The following is a 21413-nucleotide window of genomic DNA, read 5'->3' as shown; positions in this document are numbered from 1 at the left end:
CTTTTTTTGTAATATATAATAGTGCTACACTATATAAATACATAGGCCTATATATTATATATTAGCTGCTAGACTGCCCCGGAAGGTGCGTGCCTCGCTTTGTGTACAGCAAGTTTTTCACCACAGTGAAAATGTTTTCGAATGTCTAAACGCCAACAAACATGGATTGAGGCGGAATATTTCGTTAGATAAAAACATGTTGTGAATTTTGGAAATTATTACATCTATCCTTTTTCAAAACATGTTGACTTTTGGACTTTACAATGCTCTGGAGTTATTGGAAATTGGAAACAATCCTATGCAGCCACCACTGGAATCAAAATCCATGAATAAATGAATCTGTTATATTAATAATAAACACCAGGACACAAAATTTTAATTCTAATGAATGTGAAAATGTATTAGTTCATCGACAACCACAGAACTTGCTATTGTAGCTAATTACAGATACAAATTTGATTATTTATATTAAATTATTCTCCTAAAAGGGGGCCCCCTTTTTTGTTCAAGTGAGCCACTTTTAGGAGAATTCGTTCATAATGATTTTACAGCATTTTCATTATAGTTTTACAGCATGATATTTTTGCTCACTGTAAAACAAATATTGCTTTCTAAATCAAATTTCCCACAGTTTAGCGAATGTTCATATTCTTTATTAACCGCTTTGGCCATTTTGGGTTAGGCCTATATGTGTTTCATACATGTCTAAGGTTTTTACTATGCATTGAAATACACTTTGGTGATGTTTTTATAAGCTATTGTATTGATTTGTTTTTATGTTACATAGAGAATAATTTAATATAAATAATCAAATTTGTATCTGTAATTAGCTACAATAGCAAGTTCTGTGGTTGTCGATGAACTAATACATTTTCACATTCATTAGAATTAAAATTTCGTGTCCTGGTGTTTATTATTAATATAACAGATTCATTTATTCATGGATTTTGATTCCAGTGGTGGCTGCATAGGATTGTTTCCAATTTCCAATAACTCCAGAGCGTTGTAAAGTCCAAAAGTCAACATGTTTTGAAAAAGGATAGATGTAATAATTTCCAAAATTCACAACATGTTTTTATCTAACGAAATATTCCGCCTCAATCCATGTTTGTTGGCGTTTAGACTTTCGAAAACATTTTCACTGTGGTGAAAAACTTGCTGTACACAAAGCGAGGCACGCACCTTCCGGGGCAGTCTAGCAGCTAATATATAATATATAGGCCTATGTATTTATATAGTCTAGCACTATTATATATTACAAAAAAAGATCGTATAATGTAGGACTGTCTGCGTTCGCTTGGCGCTCCATTTGATCCATATTATTCTATTTTATTCAATACATTTTTAGGGTGATGACGATATAAAATATGACGACAGACATTAGAAGCTTCATTCTACATTTACATTTACATTTATGCATTTGGCAGACGCTTTTATCCAAAGCGACTTACAGTGCAATTATTACAGGGACAATCCCCCCGGAACAACCTGGAGTTAAGTGCCTTGCTCAAGGGCACAATGGTGGTGGCCGTGGGGTTCGAACCAAGGACCTTCTGATTAACATCCCTGTGCTTTAGCCACTACGCCGCCACCACTCCAAAAAATCTAAAATCTCAATAGAAGTTTCGAATGTAAATATGACATGACATTTGGTACAGTCTAGTATGAACGGTCAGAATGACCACTATGGCCATTCTAGTAGTTCTAGAATTCCGGTAGTTCTCGTGTAATTAGTGTCCTTTGGAAGATCAAAGCGTGTCTCAGCCATGACAGTATTACAAATGTCATAGACAGTAATGTCTTTGTATTGAAGGCCAAGTTTAAAATATATCTCTATAAATTCATGCGCATCCAGCTAAAATAGAGCTCCTGGCAGGATTTTGAGGGATCTCATTAATTCAGAAAAACAGAGCAAAAACTTTTTTTTCCATGAAACATTATCTCGTAATTCTGAGATAATTAAGTCGTTAATTCAGAAAAACAGAGTACATTTTTTTTTTCTCAAGTGAATGCAATACGCTTCCGTAGATAATAGCAGGGTTTCATCAAAGGCATAGAAACCCATAACATCATAAAACTAGAAATTACTAACTCACCTGACGTTGTGGCATATTGCTGCAGTTTTCACCATTTGACTCTGTCATGTTTGATGGTGGCTAGAGAAGACATCTATCCATAAAATAATTTTTTCGTCATTTTTGTGCTGCGTGGTGATTGGAGACCAACAGCCAATCACAATTGACCTTTACTTTTCCGATTGGTTGATTTTGTGGCACACTTGTAAGGCTGTTGCAAGTTGAGCGCGTGTGTCAAGAGTTGAGCGCGCGTGTGTCAAGAGTTGAGCGCACGTGTGTGTCAAGAGTTGAGCGCGCACAGAATTAAGAGGCTGAGCGAGAGAGAGAGAGAGAGAGAGAGAGAGAGGGACTTGACAGAGCGCAGAGAATAAATTTGTGAGAGCACCTGAGTAAACTGCGTGAGAGAGTTATTATTGCACGTTAATATGGATAATAGCAAATACATTTATTGAGCACGGAATCGTTTTTTCTTTGCTCAAACGATTTTTTTATTTGCGATTGTTAATTTCTGTTCAAAATATAATGCAATGTGCTTGCAAAATATAGTTCTCTGTGCTCAAAACTTACAATTACTCGCTCAGGAATGAGGCACATATATAAAATATAGTTCTCTGTGCTCAAAATTTACAATTACTCGCTCAGGAATGAGGCACATATATAACGCCATAATCAAACAGCAAAAACTGATGTGTGTCGTCTTCAGCTATAGAGCGAGAAGAGGGGAACACGCACCGTTTGCGGCGTTCAGTCATTCTCTCTTTTTTAGAAATATATATATATATAATATTTTCTAAACAGAAGAGAAAAGAGAACAAAGAACAAAGTTCACTGCACACTGTTTAACTGATTCTAACTCCTAACAGAGGAAAGAAAGCTTTGACAGGGTGTGTGAAACACACAGAACCAGAATCGCTCTGAAAAAAGAGTTTCTGACGACACCTGGTGACGCATCCATTTATAGCCTGGCCTCAGATGCATCTAATGATTACATCAGCCGAGGCTATAAATTCCGGTCAATGTCCATTGACGTGTTCCACACATTATTCAGCTCGGCTCACAGCGAAAGCTGTTCCCTCGTAGCGCTTAGCAGCGCAAAATCGTAGTGAAGCCTTTTGTAAAGGGAACAAGGTGATAAACTAAAACCAAAGACAACTAACGAGGGCAGGTGAAAACAATGAACAGAGCACACGAAGGCTGCCAAGAAAACTATGGAAGCACAAGGGAGACAAATGTGAAAAACTAAGGAGTAGAAAAGTGACAAAAATGACAAACAGAGGGCGACAGTGAGACAAGACAAGGTATACATAACAAGGACCTACTACAGACAAATAAAGTAAATCTCCTTCAGAATGTGCGCTCATGAGACACAGCATGCAGTGAAAGATTTCTGTGCTAAATTTCATCGACAAACTACACGATTAACTGACATGTGAACATGAAATATTTAGCTAGTGGCTAATAACAGACATTTTTTTGTCGCATAGTGCGAAATTTGGTCAGTGGTTTACTCGCAATGTTGAGGGCTCAGTGTTGCCAACTATTTCTCATGGGAAGTCGCTGAAAAGGCTTGCTGAATTGTCACTAAAATAGCAAAATTACGTAAGACATCAAATTCACATACGTAAAGGAATTGGCATCAAGAGCGAGCCTTGTATCTCTGCTGAACATAAATTGGCTTTTTGTCAAACCATTGAGATTTGTCACACCATTGAGATTCCCTAATTTCATTGGATAGTTTAGAAACGCCCACAGATTTGAAAAAATAGCACCTGTTTTAGCAACTGCCATTTCTCTGATACGCACTTGCTTTCACAATAAGAGCCAATGGGAAATGTGTTTGAGCAGTTTTAAGCAGGATTTTATCGACATGATCCAAACATTTTTAAAACTTTGTAGCGCTGTCACTTGTGATAGTGACACGAGGTACCTGGAGAGGATACACGCAGTGTTCTTTCTTTATTTTTAAACAAAAAAATATATATATATATATATATATATATATATATATATATATATATATTTTTTTTTTTTTAAATAAATATTAAGAAGTGCATCCTATGGATTAAAGTGTAATCAAGGGGTCAATTTCTTTAAAGGTGCACAGTTGAGGAACCAACAAATGTATATATATATATATATATATATATATATATATATAATATATATCAGGAATCTATAAGGAAGATTCATGAGAAATGCAAGCTTGTAGTACCACCTGTTTACTCCAGAGGGCAGTAATTGAAATTTTAGCTGTATGAGCAACGTGCAGTTTATACAGTGAAGAAAACACTTCAGTAGGCAGAACAACACAAACGACACAAAAATGTAACATTCTTGTGTTCAAAACACTTGAAGGAGCGCAAATGCGAACTAAGGAATCTCAAGATGTGTTTAAAGATTGAGTATTAAACTATATTTAACTTGACACAGTGACCTAACATTTTAAGTTTATGACGCAACTTACCCGAGACGCTACACAAGCATGCCTGACGCAGGTGTAAATTGGCGGGTTCTTAAACTGATTGACAAATTAACTTGTGAAATGGATTGCTGTGAACTGTATGCTAATGATTGATTTATGATCAGTAATATGGTAGTAAACAATACATTGTATTCTAAAGCTGCTTTTTGTATGGCCTTATCAATGATTAACTCTTCTGCCACAAGAATGTAATGCATTTTAATTATCTGAATATTTTATATATATATATATATATATATATATATATATATATATATATATATATATATATATATATATATATATATATATATAATTTTAATATTTAAAGATAACTATGTATAATTATTTAATCATTATATATTGTATTATTATTATATGAGGGCTTTCTCAGAAAATATTTGTATATGTGATTAAATGCAATAAATCATGATTAATATATATATATATATATATATATATATATATATATATATATATATATACATACACACTGATAAGCCACAACATTAAAACCACCTGCCTAATATTGTGTAGGTCCCCCACAATTGTACAACGAAAGATTTTCAACCACTTAATAGTGAGCAACTAAGAATAAATATAAATAAAATGAATTTAAGAGAATGAGATTTTCTTCAAGTACATTGTGAGATTTCACCATTGAACAACAGGCAGGCAGGGGTTTCTCGGAATGACATACGGAAAAAGCAGCGAGCGGATTTGATGTGGTCAGGGGGGCCAGCCTGTGCGAATCCTCCAATGATAAATGCTTTATATATGAATATTCATTACGTAGCTAGACGTTCTCCCAGAAGTCCTAAATGATTGGCCTGTTGAATCCTTCTAAACGAAGAAAGAATTTTGTCATGAATATTAATTAGATTTCGTACTGGACGCTTCAGGAATTTTTTGTGAATATATATGAGCTAAGCTTTCGCGATAGTAGAATTATTAAATTAGCCGCTAGACCGCTGAGAAGAGTTCGAAATGACTGTCTACTCTTACCTCTTCTGTCATGTCTTTCTATGGCAGAGATAGTAAGGTTAGTATTGTATCATATGCCATTCCGAACTCGACCCCTGTCATTCATTGGTTGCTTGCATCCTACCAAAGACTGTTCAGCCCAAGACGGACCACTTGTTTTAAAACGAATGCGAGAAATTATAACGCCCAATATGGCGGATGTAGAAAAGAATGTCCCGCCTTACAGTTAAAGAGCCAATCACTTTTAGAGACTGACATCGCCTGTCAATCAACCCGAGAACGTAATACCTGGACCAGTCTGGAAAATAGCTTTTTGTGTGTGTATGATCTGAGCTAATGAAGCACATTGTATGTTACAGTTGTTTTCAGATTCAGCTGCTTATTTCACATATGTTCTTTGATCTTAATCTTGACCAAACTTTTTGGAGATTTCTATCTTTCCCCATTTAAGTATATAGGAGCTGAAATGCCACTAATATCCATAGAAAATAGCTGCCCGGGCGCGTTCCACAGATTGCCGCTGAGTGGACTGACTTACCTTAAAAAGCGCTTTGATCGTAATGTGTGCGGCTGCGTTGCGGGGCGATTAATTTGTCTTTGGCGAGAAAGACTAGGATGAAATAGCCTGACGTACAGATGTGTCCTTTCTGATCTGCCTACAATAACAAGTCTCTCGTGCTCGGGTTGTTTTCAGCGTTAATAACTGGATTAGGCATTGAGATTTAAGGCTGTCGCTGCTTTAAGACGGGTTCAGGTGGAGTAGGATAACGGTAAGTCTTTCCCTCTATGAATAATGTTAGTTTATGGAGACGGCAAGACAGCACAGGCGACGGGCCGTGGCGATGGCGTATGCATCTACATCCCTTATTTCATCCCATATAAATGCTTTAGCATCCCTTATGCAATCCCATATAAATGCATCCATATCCTTTATATAATCCCGTATGAATACACCTACTTCCTTTATATCACCCCTAATAAATGCATCTTTTAAAAACATACATCCCTAAAGCTTTTCACCACCAATATAGCAACGACGACTAATATTAAGAAGTAAGTAATGCGCAGGACCTGTCATTTAGCAGTGCCCTTGAAAATCATTGCTGCAGAAAGAAAAACATTCGTGCAATGTTGTGTGTGTGTGTGTGTGTGTGTGTGTTTGTGTGTGTGTGTGTGTGTGTGTGTGTGTGTGTGTGTGTGTGTGTGTGTGTGTGTGTGTCTGTAGCTAGATGCGTCCTCCTCCTCCTCATCTCTAGCTCTCTAGTCCAGACACTGCCGCATCATCATAATCATCATGGGGAACCGGGGCATGGAAGACCTCATCCCGCTGGTAAACCGGCTGCAGGACGCGTTCAGCTCCATCGGTCAGAGCTGTAACCTCGACCTGCCGCAGATCGCCGTGGTGGGCGGCCAGAGCGCAGGCAAAAGCTCCGTGCTTGAAAACTTCGTGGGGAGGTGAGTGAATGACTTTCATTTACCAGCAGCACTGTGATGAACATGAAGTATGACATTAAATGACACTGACGATTACATGATTTGATCCAAACCTCATAGTTTCCATCTACGAACCGGATTCATTGGCCCATGTAATGCGTTTGTATTACGTTTATCTACCGATATTGCCGATGTTGATATCGAGAGAGCAGTGTTTCGCCAATGTAATGCTGATATAAATATGATACAGCTGTATTAGTTTTCGACTGACATTTATGAAACCAATTGATAGGATTATCTAGAGCTGTCATGTTTATTGGTCAACCGATATGGCCAATGCTGATTTCTAGAGCAGGGTTTTGCAAATATGGTGCTGATAAATAAATGTGAAATTAATTGAAGTGAAATAAAATGATTTTGGGTTGAAATTGTTATTATTTGATTAGATTATACTTTATTTTTCCTATCACTGGGAAATTCTTGGACCCTTATATTACAAAAAAAACATACACAACCATCACAGGTAACATACATCCATATTATAACTGTTTGTACACTTTCAAAAGCATAGCTAATATAATAGAATTCATCTTGTTTTGCACAGAGGGTGAGATAAGCTTCAAGACCTATTAAATGCATCTTTCGCTCTCCGGCTAGGCAAGACAATTTCAACTGTAATGTGTTGTGTATGTTATGTTGCTGTGCTGAAGTTTTATATGGCATAATATTATAGTTTTAGTGGTAAAACAACATTGCCTCAGCAGTGTTTGTGCACTGCTTTTCAACAATCCACAGCAAAATAAAATATTTTATTAATTTAAAGTTGTAATCTTGAAGTCTTAAGTGAATGCAATGAGATGCAATCCCAATTCTGAAAAAGTTGGGACAGTATGAAAAATGCTAATAAAAGCAACAAGAAATTTGTAAATTATAATCACCCTTTGCTATATTGAAAGCTCTACAACTACACATTATATGATGTTTTACCCTGTAAATTTCTTTAAAAAATATATTTTTTAATAAAAAAATTTATTTACAGTAATTTCAAATCAGTTGATTGCAACATGCTCCAAAAAGGTTGGTACAGTCGAGTGTTTACCACTGTGAAAAATCACCATTTCTTCTAATTAAAATTATTAAGCATTTGGGCACTGAAAACACAAGTTTGTTAAGTTTAGAAAGTGGAATTTCCCCCAATTCATCCATCATGTAGGTCTTTAGATGGACAATTGTGGGCCTTCGTTGCTTGATGGTGTGCTTAATAATGCACCACACATTCTCAATTGGAGACAGGTCAAGACTGCAGGCAGGCCAGTCTAGCACCCACACTCTCCGTTTACACAGCCATGCACTTGTAATCTGGGCAGTATGTGGTTTGAAGTTGTCCTGCTGGAAAAAACAGGGACGTCCCTGGAAAAGACGGTGCTGGATGGCAGTATTTGTTGCTCCAAAATTTGTACATATCTGTCTGCATTCATGGTGTTCTCACAGATGTGCGAGTTACCCATGCCATGGGCACTGACACAGACCTGGCCCATACAGACACTGGCTTTTGGACCTGATGCTAATAACAGCTTGGATGGTCCTTTTCCACTTTGGCCTCAATAACATGATGGCGTTTAAAAAAAAAAAATTCCACTGTTCTACTTTCCATCTAAAATGTTACCGAGCCCAGAGAAGTCGGCAGCGCTTCTGGACAGTGTTGCTGTATGGCTTCGGCTTTGCATCTATGGATGCAACGGCGAGTTTGTGTTGACTAAGGAAGGTTTACTAAAGTTATCCCAAGCCCATGTTCATGATATCCATTACAGATGAATGCCGTTTTTTAAGACAGTGACATCTGAGGGATCAGAGATCACATGCTATATGTAATAGTATAAAATACCTTTTAGTATACACAACAATGGACCACCCTTTCTAATGACTGGCTTTGATGTAGTAGTCTTTCTGAATTCAGAAGTGGACTGCAATGCATGTACTTAAGTTTTTATGTAGCCTTGTTATTTTGAGCTAGTGAGTTACATACAATGATGAGCTTTTTTCTCCTAGGGATTTTCTGCCTCGCGGATCTGGCATCGTCACCCGCAGACCTCTTGTTCTGCAGCTCATCAGTGCCAACACAGGTACAGTCATATCGGTTTGTCTGTTTCTCTGTCAGTCTCTCTATATTTTTGTTTAACTTTGATGTCTCATTTTCTTTCTTCAGAGTGGGCAGAGTTTCTCCACTGCAAAGGGAAGAAGTTTACTGATTTTGATGAGGTCCGTCAGGAGATTGAGGCAGAGACAGACCGTGTCACTGGGGCAAATAAAGGCATCTCCCCTATTCCCATCAACCTGAGAGTTTTCTCCCCACATGGTAGTGGTGAAACATTTATTTTACACAAAACTCACAAAAAATTTAATACAGAAAATCGTGAATTGGGAATATTGTGAATATTGATAAATATTGAACATTCATGCTCTTGAATATTAGGTTATTCAGACCTGTTCAGAGTGTCCGCTGTGCTGTTGAGGTATGATATGAGTGACTCGCAACAACTTAAGTCGCTTCTGACTCCAGAGGAGGAGACTGCGGGCGAGTTGTGACATTTGTTGAGAGTATGGGCCTCTTTGGCGGTCAATGTACACAACCATCGTTGTGTTGTCCATCCGGACCAACACATGCTTCACCCCGGATCAATAGCAAAAGCTTCCGCAGGGCAAGGAATACTGCCAGAAACTCGATGCAGTTGATGTGGAACAGTCCAAGGGCCAGCGGCTGCGTGCCCGTTGCACACGGTGCCCCAGCCACGCTTGTATGCATCCTTCGTAACCACGATGTTTCTGGAGACCTGACCTAGGGGAACTCCTGCCGGTAGGAATGCTAGGTCGGACCAAGGGCTGAACAGATGGCGACAGACCTGGGTGACGAGCACGCGGTGTGCGCAGTGGCCCATCTTGTGACTTGACTCTGAAGCCAGTGCTAAAGCGGTCTGATATGCATCACCCCGAGCTGTGTGAATGCCGCTGTGGATGCAATATGCCCCAGGAGCCTCTGAAAGGATTTCAGTGGGACCCACGTCTTTTGCCTGAATGTAATTAGGCTGTTCAGTACCAACTGCGCTCGCTCGTTCGTGAGGCGCATCCTCATTGAGTCTAATCGTCAGTAGTCGTCAGTGACAACGTAAACCTATAGGCCCTGGATGGGATTCTTGGACAGCTCCGCCAGTTGACAGCGCCCTGCGGGCACAGGTGCACACGCTACCCACCTGGGGAGTTGCCGAGCATCCCCTGGCAGCCCCACCATCGAAGGCAGTGAGAGCGGATGAGCACGGGTTCGGCTGGAAAATGTGCCCGCCGCGATCGCATGAGCTCATCATGCTGTTCCGGGAAGAAGGGGGATGCTGGCCATGGGAAGCGAAGAGGTAACGATCGCAACCAGGAAATATACACAAACGGAAAAGGCATCTTTAAAAAGACTCTTTCAGAAGGGAAATATACTCTTTTAGAGGAAGAATATAGTCTTTTAGGCTGCTGAAGCACCCGTAGGCATTCTCTGCACTCAACTAGTGCAAGAGGGGGAGAAGCAGCTGTAATGCACCATAAATCCAACAGCTTCACTGGACTGAGAGATGAATGGTTCGGCAGAGTAATTCAGCTCAGTGAATACAACCCCTCGGCTCTGAAGAAGAAGTCTGAATGAGTGGCTGCATTCCAGCTCCTTATATACCCATATTTCTGGGGGAGTGGCATGCCAATTCCACTTGCCAATTTTCATTGGCCTTTTCTCAAAGATCAGAGATGTCTGGGGCTCACAGGAGCGACCCCTAGTGTCACTTCATCGACACAATGTTGAGTGAGTGACAGAAGGGGAAAAGAGACATTTTCTGTGTGCCATTCCATAAATTAAAAGAAAATAACTGTTTCATGTTTCTTGAACATTTAGTGTGTTAAGCACTAAGGGAGTTTATGACTGGTTGTCTACCACCACATTGTTTCACATGGTATACCCTTAGCACCACAATTCAGGGTTAAAAGCAGTGCTAACCCTAATCCGGAGTAGGATTTCATAACCCAGGCTTGAAAGCGGTGCTATCCTATTTCAAAATAAGTGTGAATTGTTGATTTATCCATGGTTAATAGTGGCCCTAACCCAGGGTTAAAACAGACGTTAGCTCTGGGTTAAGTGCAGTGCAAAAAACCCTATACCATTTTATGTACCTTAGTTTGAGTGGTCCTATCATCTCATTGAAATCATTGGCAGTCTAACCTTTCATATGAACTAAATTAAGAAATCATACAGCTAGAAGGACTATGTGCAGTTTCTCACTTTTCGAGACATTTGAAGGTTCTGGCACAAACAACTGTACAAACACAGGCATGTTTTTAAACTTACCAGCATTATTCATTTTCTTTACTCCCTGGTATTTGCCTTAATGAATGTCTTAATTGTTGTCCTGTTCACTGTGTGCAGTGCTGAATTTGACTCTGATTGACTTGCCTGGCATCACTAAAGTGCCAGTGGGGGATCAGCCGGTAGACATCGAGCAACAAATCCGAGACATGATCATGCAGTTCATCTGTCGAGAGAGCTGCCTTATACTGGCTGTTACACCTGCTAATACTGACCTGGCCAACTCTGATGCGCTGAAACTGGCCAAAGACGTCGACCCTCAGGGTGACTATACTTCACATGAGAGCTAGTGTTGCACATGCTGTTGTATCTTATACTCAGGCCCTGATGGAATCTGCATTCAGAACTCTGCAGAAAACTCTGTTGAGTTGCAACATGCTATTTAGTTATTTACATAATTCACAGCTGTGCCATCTTTTATTTTTGATGAGAATGACAACAAGGCTGTAAGGGATAGACGTACAGTCTTTCAATGGGTCACACAGTTCTTTAAAATGTTTTGGATTGATCCGCTGAGGAAACATTGAAATTTCAGTGGACAAAATCTCGATGAACAAAAATTAGATGTGATAATCGCGTTTTTTGATAGCGTTATACATGCATGTCATTGAAGAGACAGTCCAAAATCAAAGATGGTGCTACTGTAAAACATTTTACTATGTTTAAATAATAATAATAATAATAAAAAAACTCATTAGCAGAATTCCGCAAATTTTCCCTCAAAATCTGTGCAGAAAATGCTAAAAAAGTCCACAGGTTCCATCTGGGCCTACTTATGCTGCCTTTTTGTGATATCGGAATTAGGGATGCACCGATACCACTTTTACTCTTCCGATCCGATTCCAATATCGGAAATCTCAGTATCGGCCAATACCGATCCCAATCCGATACTAGTGTTGTTTTTTGCATAATCAGTCTAGAATATCTTTACATTATTGTGTGGAACTAATTGGGTGTGCTCTTTAATATGTAAAGAACTCTAACTACATATTATTTCAATATAAATGTATAGCTTAATAAGAAACACTTTATTATTAATTACTGGAAAACGTAGCAGCAAAATTAACAGTAATTCCAGTATAAGTCATCAGTAAATTAGTTTTTTGCAAAACAAATTCAGCTTGTATCTGTACTTTAAAGAATTCAGATCTCTATTTGTTCAATTTAGTTGTAAGACATCAGCTCACTTTTCTTTCACACAGTTATTTTTTGGAACTCATTCAACTTAAATATGAATATAATTTGTAAAACAAAATAAATAATAATAATAATATATTATAATAGTAATATATCTAAATTGCGCACCTTTAACTTTTTAACCCTCACGCTTTTATTTTGACATTCTGAACTCTCCATGAAGTCCTGTATGTGTCTGTTTGTTGGCAAGTTCACAGTAGTTTAATTCACGTTTTATTCAAATTCTGGTAAAATGCACCTCCGGCACCATTCTAAATGCATATTACAACTGAACTGAACTATTGAGAGTGTACATCTGAGATGTTGTTCACGAGTAGTGCTCAAATATTGCGCACTGCGTGAAGGATAAAAATAGCCATGTGTGTATGTCAACAGAGCAGCGCCATTCAATAACACCCTGGAGCTGCACATGCATTTTATATATTTTCTTATTAAACACAGCCTTTTGTGATTCACAGAGCTATTGCATGTCTTCAAGTGGCTTTGATTAAAATGCTCGAGTCATATGAGCTACTTTAATTGTGTTTTTATGGTTCTTTTATGTTTTTGAGCTTGACAGTAACGAACATGACTAACGCACAGTATCGGACCGATACGCGATCTGTCTAAAAGCTTCAGTATCAGTGCCGATACCGATTCAGGTATCAGATCGGTGCATCCTTAATAGAAATTATAATAAATATGTGTTTCCTACTTGGAAATAACACATGAACCTCACGTAGTAATTATGATTGTGAAACTTATGCTGTGTCCGAATATGCATACGTACATACCATATAAACTAAGCAAAAAAGAAATGTCCTGTCATTTTCAACTGCTTTTATTTTCAGCAAACTTAACGTGTGTAAGTATTTGTATGAACATAAAAAGTTTTAACAACTAAGACATAAACTGAACAAGTTTCACAGATGTGATTAACACAAATGGAATAATGTGTCCCTGAACAAAGGGGGTCAAAATCAAAAGTAACAGTCAGTATCTGGTTTGGCCACCAGCTGCATTAAGTACTATAGTGCATCTCCTCTGCATGGACTGCACCAGATTAGCCAGTTCTTGCTGTGAGATGTTACCCCACTCTTCCACCAAGGCACTTGAAAGTTCCCGAACATTTCTGGGGGGAATGGCCCCAGCCCTCACCCTCTGATCCAACAGGTCCCAGACGTGCTCAATAGGATTGAGATCCGGGCTCTTTGCTGGCCATGACAGAACACTGACATTCCTTTCTTGCAGGAAATCACGCACAGAACGAGCAGTGTGGCTAAAGCAGACTATGGGGTCGGCTCATGTTGCCTGAAATACCCAGGTGACCTACTACATCTGGCGAGATTCTGAAGTGAACACTGTACTATCCAAATTACCTCGGGAGCTGAGGATTCATCATATTCAAAATGCTTTTTTTTAAATGAATTGAAAAAAATGGCAGCTCTTTTCAACTGTAGATTTTAGAAATAGTTTGTCTGAAAAAAGACTAAAGTATACCTTAAGATTTATAGTTTGTCTAATTTAGATGTTGTACTTTATTTTTAGTTTTAAAGTCTTTCATCGGTGTGCTGACAGTGTGCTGGGCTTTAGATTTTAGACAGTTTGCACTGTAAAACCACTGCAATCTGTTGATCTGATTTCTTAACCCAAGATCAGCTAAGGGTGCACTCCCTAGTGCTTTGTTAATTACGGTTTGCTCAAAATCTTTCTCTGGAGTACATTCCAGCGCTCAGCATTTCAGCTAACCTAATTAAACAATTTTTGCGAGAACTCAGTCTCTGTTTAGAAAACCTTTTGACCTGTTCGTAGGTCTCAGATTCTGCTCGAGAACCTCTTGTACTCGCACCACAGAAAACAGTTTCAGCCACTGTGGCTCACTCACTCTTATACCAAAAGAAAATAATTTAGTCGTCCCTTACCAGAGATATTTGGGTTGCCACGGGTTCGTTTTCATTTGATTCCAGTGGAGTTTCTCCTGGCCCTGATGCTGTCGGCCCCTCTCTCTTAAGCTTACGAGGTAGAGCTGGAACTTCTCAGTCCAGGTGGCCAAACACCGTCCGCACTCAGGTCCAGAAGGCACTTCCAAGGAATCCCACTATTCTGACACCAAATTGTTGTGGAAAAAAAATTATTAACCAACCATTATCACTGCGTAAGAGACACTCTGAATCAAACAGTCTTTTAAAATAATTTATTCTTGCAAGAAGGACCCAGTCATTACACAGGAGTTAATCTGTGCCATGAGTGAGACGCTGAAGGGGAGGGCTGACTTGTATTTTATACCTCTTTTATCCAAGGTCTCTAACAGAAGCAGATCCTCCCCCTCTGCATTCCTCAGACACAGGGGCATTCCCTTGCAATGACTATTACTGATCAATGAGTATCAAAATTTCTACAACAATTCCCCGTTTTTTATCATTCAGATTACTCAATCACAATAATAAACAATAAGACAAATTTTAAGTCATATCATCACACTTACACTCTTCTTCTCTGATTTTCGCATAAATGATCACTCTCTTAAACATTTGTGAAATAACATTTGGAAAAAGTAAAAAAAGCTTAGGCTGTTTTTTTTTGTTTTGTGTGGATAGTCCCTTAAGTATTAGCAAGCAAGTAAAGACTTTATCTGAAGCCGGGCTAAATGAGTAAACAGTGTTACTGCACTTCTGACATGGAAATCAGACCCTCAGTCACCTCAGTATAAACAAGAAATAGTGTACAGATTAAGTAGGAAAAACACATCAATTTAACATTTTGGTTATGTCACATCTCTTGGTTATGTCAGCAGGCAATAAAAATACAAAGAATAAAAGTAGAATAAAATCCCTAATTTCAAACCCTCTCCTTGTACGTCATCTCGTAACATGGATGACCGCTGCTTATAACCCTCTTTACATATCAAAACATTCTCAGAAAGAAAAGACATACCTCATTTTAACACATTTCACAGTAGCTCTCACTACTTTTATCATCATATTTGTGTTCATCATCCTCTGGCTAGACTGTCATTTTTTTTACCAATTGAACAGACATCCCTGCTTTAAGCAGTCTCTGTACTGAGCTGGAAACACACGTTATGATGCATGGTAAACAACAATATCAACAGTCCTATCACCGCAATTGGTAACACAGTTTGAATCAGCCAATACCCCCATCCTCCCCAGAGATTCATAAACCAAGTAAACCATGTACTCTCAACCAGTGTTTAAATTGGCTTCTGTTGGGAGGGGGAGCCCTAATTTACGGTGAATGGTCATCATTCTAAATCCCGCTGAAAAATGACTTAATGTGTTTTTACACCAAAGGGGCTCTTTTTCCAGTATTAATGTGTAAGTTAGGGTTGAGTAGTTATTCAAACAAAGACAAATACTTTACAATTCACTTATTTTATTATTATTTTATATCTTGAATGTTAACAGGCAGGCAATGGATTTCACCCTCGGAAAATGTATGAAATGAACATGTTTGAAAATATTGCAAGCCAGAGACGAATATGTAAATGTATTTTTTATTTGTGCAATTTAGAAACGTTGAAGTCCCTTCAGCACCTGAATGTTAATGTAACTCATGCAGTAATTATTTATCATATTCATGCAGCCTGTGTTATTCTGTTGAGTGTTGAAAAACCATCGAGGAGAAACGCATCATGACAAGTTTTAGAAAGAAAATAAAGAGTAAACTCGTCCGCTTTGCGACAAACATTAGTCGTTCTATACATTTTTTTTTTATTATTATTCAAACTGAATAATAAATGAACAGGGAAGTAGTTGGCAAAATAAATGTATAATCTCTGCCTTTATTGAGTTTTTAATGCCTGATAGAAAAGTATCTATCTTTGTAGAGCAATACAATTCTTTAGGCAATTGCAGAATAGTCTCACTAGTCACAGATACACTTCAGAAAATTGAGTAGCTACACAACTATTTCTGGGCTTAAAAGTTACAAAAACCAAATAAATCCAGAACATTGTATCTCAAAAGCAATACAATGTGGAACCCCATGCACTACTTAAAACCTGATGTGGCCCCTTAACCAAAATAGTAAAAAATATGAACTATTACACAATATTAAAATATTACACACCATCACCTTTACAAATTTGTTTCAGGATTTTAAAAGAGTAAATGTAACTGTTATATTTTGACAAAATGTTTCAGTTTCATATGAAATAATCTAAAGATAGAATGTAGACATCAACAGTGGCAGTTTAAATTTCAAGATGTGTTTAAGCCAGAGGGGTTACCAGGATATCATGTTTGGGGGGCATTTGGCTTGTTTGGGGGCAACATAAACAATTGAAAAAATCGACGCAAAATTAAGCTATACTACACACAATCTGTTTTAGTGCATATCTTTTTCTAAGCCAGGAACCCAGAGATAGGCACAGGGCCCCTATTAGACTATAGGGCTTAAACTGGATTTTTGTTGTGTCAGACCTCACTCATCTGCTAGCTGATGGAAAAATATGCACAAAACAATCCACTTTTAAATTGTAATTTATCATCAGATGCAGAGGCGTTTCCAGCATTGAAGGACATCTGGGGCTTAGCCCAGACAATTTTATTTTCACACTAGCAACCACTTCCCTGTAGTCCAAAGCTGGTGAGAGGGTATTCTTTGAGTTTTGCTCTGGCTGGGCCTGTTTCTACAGTTCCTAAATCTTCCACTCTAGTACTATCCTCAACATCCTCTCTCCTCCCTGAATCATCTGTGATGCAAAAGAACAGATACAGCACATAACTTATTGCAAATCAGCTTGAAACAACTAATTCATCAAGTGCTACATATGTCAAATTGTGGACCAATACCATTGAAGAAAATGTATTGGGAAGAGCAGATCATTGAGATAAACAATGTTTCACTTTTAACTTTCTCTGAAGTAAAGTGACTTATTAATTGTTACCAGTTTCCATGCCTGATTCTGGCACAGCTGCTGCTGCTCAGTCTGTTTTGCTACACTCTACAAAACCATTTAATCAAATCAAAGTGTATATTTCCTACAAACTAATATCAAAAAACAAGTCACACATACATTTTATGTTAATGCTTATTGGTTATCCTTAGCGAAAACAACATCTGATAAACAAGAAAAGTACGCTCCGAACGGGACTCGAACCGCGTGAGAGGCGACTACGTTAAGCTGTGTCAATCTAAACAAGGAGGTTAGAGGCTACAACTCTTGAGGTTTAGCTTACTGTGGGTGAAAGCCAGCTAGATGATGATGATCTTAAGACTTTAAGGACAAAAACAAATGTGAATTCTTACCCACTGACTTCTTTCGGAAAAACCCCAAAGCCTCATTTGCTTAATTTTTGCTGTCTTTCCTACTAATTGCCGTTAACTCGCCACTAAGTAACGTTAGTTGATGTCAAAGACGGTGCAAGCTCCTCCTCTACCTGCTGCATATTCAACAGAGAGGAAGAAACGGAGTCGCCCATAGGCTACCGACAGCAAAGGAACTTATTCTATAGGCTAGATTATGCCTATGTCTATTTTTACAGGCTGTATGCAGTATGTGCAAAGCCAAAGCACTTAAGGCAACTTATGATTTCGGGGGTTTACATAGGCTTTTGTCCGGTTTCATATTTGTCAGTCAACTGTTCAAAATACATTCGGGGCTACACTCAAAACATTCAGGGCTGAAGCTCTCAAATTCTCAGGGGAGGCAGAGCTTATCCTAGGGGAGGCACTGCCTCCCCCCGCCTCCCCTAGACACGCCCATGGTTTAAGCTAGTATGTATTTTTCATAAATACATTAATTTATTATTATTACTATTATTTAAGACTAACACTGACCTAACCATGGTAATGAGGAGCCTTTCTTTCTGTGTATAAAAATGTAATATTAGGTAACAAATGTCATAATAATGGGCCCATATAAGTACAGTTTCTGTAGATTTTGACATCAACAACAAAAATAATGTCACTTGATGCATGTTCATGTACTGAAAAACCATGAACAAAACTATGCAACATAAAAGGAAATGCAACTCAGGACACATTAAATACAGGTTATGTTTAATCTATGGCAGGTCGAGCAGGATATATTCGATCGCTCTAGCCGTTAGCGGGTTTCCATGGTAACGTCGCTGTTATGCTTAGAATTGTGACAGTTTTCCCTTGATGGCTGTGGGCGGGGTGCTGAATCAGCGATTAATGCATTTATGACGTCTGATAATTCCATGTAGCCTGGGTGTCTCTGTGTATATTATTCAGTCTCATATGCCATGTATTTGTCAGGAGTCAGGAGATTAAAAATAATTCAAGTGGAATAACAATATTTGGTGCTGAAGGAGACGGAGCTGAGCTCTGGCAGGGTGTGTTGTGGACCCGAGGAGGCGGAGCTGCGCTCCGGTGCGCTCTGGCCCAATTTAACCTCTGCTCTCAACATGTTCTGGCTCCTGTACGGCTTTTCTCATGTGTTCAATTACATTTGTGATGTTGTCGCTGTAATCTGGAATATTGAAACAACAAGACATTCCCAACATTTTGCAAACTCCCCCTTTCTCTGCAGTTAACATATCAAGAACCTACCTGTTTTGAATGACCACATCTCTTATCTGTTTCATTTCATCATTTATCATTGTCAAAGCATTTTCTGTGCTATTAGCTATTGCTAATACTGTCCATGCTAACCCATTTATCTTATTAATTGTTACCGTTGTACCCACCCCAGGTGCCTTGTTTGGCAAATACACAGATGTACCCACATTCATCAAAGCTGTATAACAACACCCTGACCATTTCTTTGGCATCCGATGAAATGGCCTGTTGCCACACCCTCACTGCTGCAGGTGAAGTTTCATGTGGCTTGCTGAATGGGCATGTGAAGTTGACTTCTTTGTCATTGATGATGGCTGTACAGTTGTCCGCTGTCCTGTCCTTCACGTTGATTCTGACCCTGCAGTCAGACCATCCTGCTTTAAACCGCCTTGCATTGTTCTTGAATTCTTTTCAGTTCGTACCTTTTCACGATGATTACTGCTTGTGACCACACGATGGGATTCACTCTGCACACAGGCCGTGTTATTCTCTGTGGTTGGCCTTGCTCTTCCACTGATAGTGGTGCTTGGTGTTCAAACTTGACCTCGGCATTTATTGACATTCACTCGGAACAATCTCTTCCTGTTGCTGATTCTCCTGCGATGTGGGCGGAACTTTATGGCAATGGTTGGCATGAACCCACGTAGCTCTCTCTGCGACCTTCACTGCCGTGTGAGTCGGTAGTAGCACTTGGAATGGTCCCAGCCACCTTTTCTCCTTCCAGCTCTTTCTCCTCAGGTCACGAATCACAACGAAATCGCCAGGCCTGATCTTATGCAGGAAGGTTTCAGCAACCTTCCCCTGAGCAGCTTTCACCTGAACACAAACATTGGACAACAGAGAATACATTTCTTTACGATAATTCAGCATGCCATTCTCACACAGATCTGTTGATGGCAGCCTTTTTTTCCCCTTTCTATTCCCATGAATGGTGGTCTACCAAAGAGTATTTCAAATGGACTTAAATTTGTAAACTCTTTTTCTCAATCTGGTGTACATCAACACAATTGGGAGTGCTTTAACCCATGTGAGCCCAGTTTCCTCACAGCACTTAGCCAATTTGTTCTTGATCGTTTGATTCTCCCTCTCAATAGCGCCTCCACTGGCAGCGTGGTAACTGCATTGTGTTCTCATGTCAATTCCCAAAAACTGACCCACCTGCTTTATTGCTTCATTGACAAAGTGTGTCCCATTGTCCGAGCTGATTTTCCTTGGAATTCCCCATCTCGGAACAATCTCGGTTAAAAGATCTTTCGCTACTGCTGCCGAGTCTTGTTTCGAGGTTGGGAAGGCCTCAACCCATTTGGACCACATGTCAACCATCACCAGGCAGTATTTCTGTTTCCCACAAGGGGTTAACTCGATGAAATCCATCATCAGATACTCAAAAGGCCCCCCTGATGGTGGTTGAGATACTATAGGTGTTATTATCCCTCTTGCCACGTTATGTGTGTTACAAATGACACATCTTTTGCAAATATTTTCAGCAAATATCGTGAAACCCTTTGTAAACCACAATTCTTTCAATTGCGCAACCATCCCCGCTTTTGATACATGGTCTAACCCATGTATCAACTTTCTATAATGAGGAAAGTGTTTGGGTAAACAAGGCTTGCCATCACAGCTCATCCACACATTCTCCTTAAAGCTACAGCCAGCCGCCTTCCACCGGTTTTTCTCCTCGCCTGTGGAAAAAGTTTGCATGCTCTGTAAACAAGAAGAAATTTTGAGGTTATTGTCAGATATCAAAGCACATGTAGTCTCTTTTGTCTCCATCGCTGCCTCGGCCTTCGCTGCCGCTTCTGCTTGTGCGTGTCCGGTTGAGACTGAACTGTTATTGTTAGTGTGCGCTGCGCATTTGCAAATCGCGACCTTGTCTGGTAAAAGAATGGCCTCCAAAAGGACGACCATCTGACTTCAAAAATGTTCTGTGCTTCCATAAAGCACCAAAATCATGTGTTACCCCAAAGGCATAATGCTAATCTGTGTAAATTGTCTGCCATAAGTTTACATGCTTCTGTTAAAGCAACCAGTTCAGCTGCCTGAGCTGAATAATTTGATGGCAGGTTGCCAGATGTCACGACCTCAAATTCAGTGGTTATCGAGTAACCAACCTTATTCTTTCCTGTTTGTGGATCTTTGGAAGCCGACCAATCCTGGATGCGGTGTGCACACCTGTTCAAGCGCTGACAGACAACAATGATGTCCCTCGCCATCCTCCTCTGTGGGGAGGAGTGTGGCAGGATTCAAAGTTGTGCATCTTTTAACAGTTATGTTTGGCATGTCCAATAAAATTGTGTGGTACCTCAGCCATCGGGCTGTAGATAAATGTGATGTTCTC

The 21413-nt window shown here is 39.2% G+C and overlaps 1 protein-coding gene across 1 annotated transcript in view; it reads left to right on the top strand.

Moving 5' to 3' along the window:
* Nucleotides 1-6083: 6083 nt before the first annotated feature.
* Nucleotides 6084-21413, top strand: part of LOC127649806 (dynamin-3-like) — a 163010-nt gene continuing 147680 nt past the window's right edge. Inside the window, exons 1-5 of the mRNA XM_052135052.1 lie at nucleotides 6084-6290; nucleotides 6746-6975; nucleotides 9004-9077; nucleotides 9161-9310; nucleotides 11408-11611. Of these exons, the coding sequence (XP_051991012.1) occupies nucleotides 6815-6975; nucleotides 9004-9077; nucleotides 9161-9310; nucleotides 11408-11611 (589 nt within the window). The 5' untranslated portion in view covers nucleotides 6084-6290; nucleotides 6746-6814. The remainder of the gene's footprint in view (nucleotides 6291-6745; nucleotides 6976-9003; nucleotides 9078-9160; nucleotides 9311-11407; nucleotides 11612-21413) is intronic.

The sequence above is a fragment of the Xyrauchen texanus genome, chromosome 9, assembly GCF_025860055.1.
Source record: "Xyrauchen texanus isolate HMW12.3.18 chromosome 9, RBS_HiC_50CHRs, whole genome shotgun sequence".
Lineage (NCBI taxonomy): Eukaryota > Metazoa > Chordata > Actinopteri > Cypriniformes > Catostomidae > Xyrauchen > Xyrauchen texanus.
This window is presented reverse-complemented; position numbering and strand designations above follow the sequence as displayed.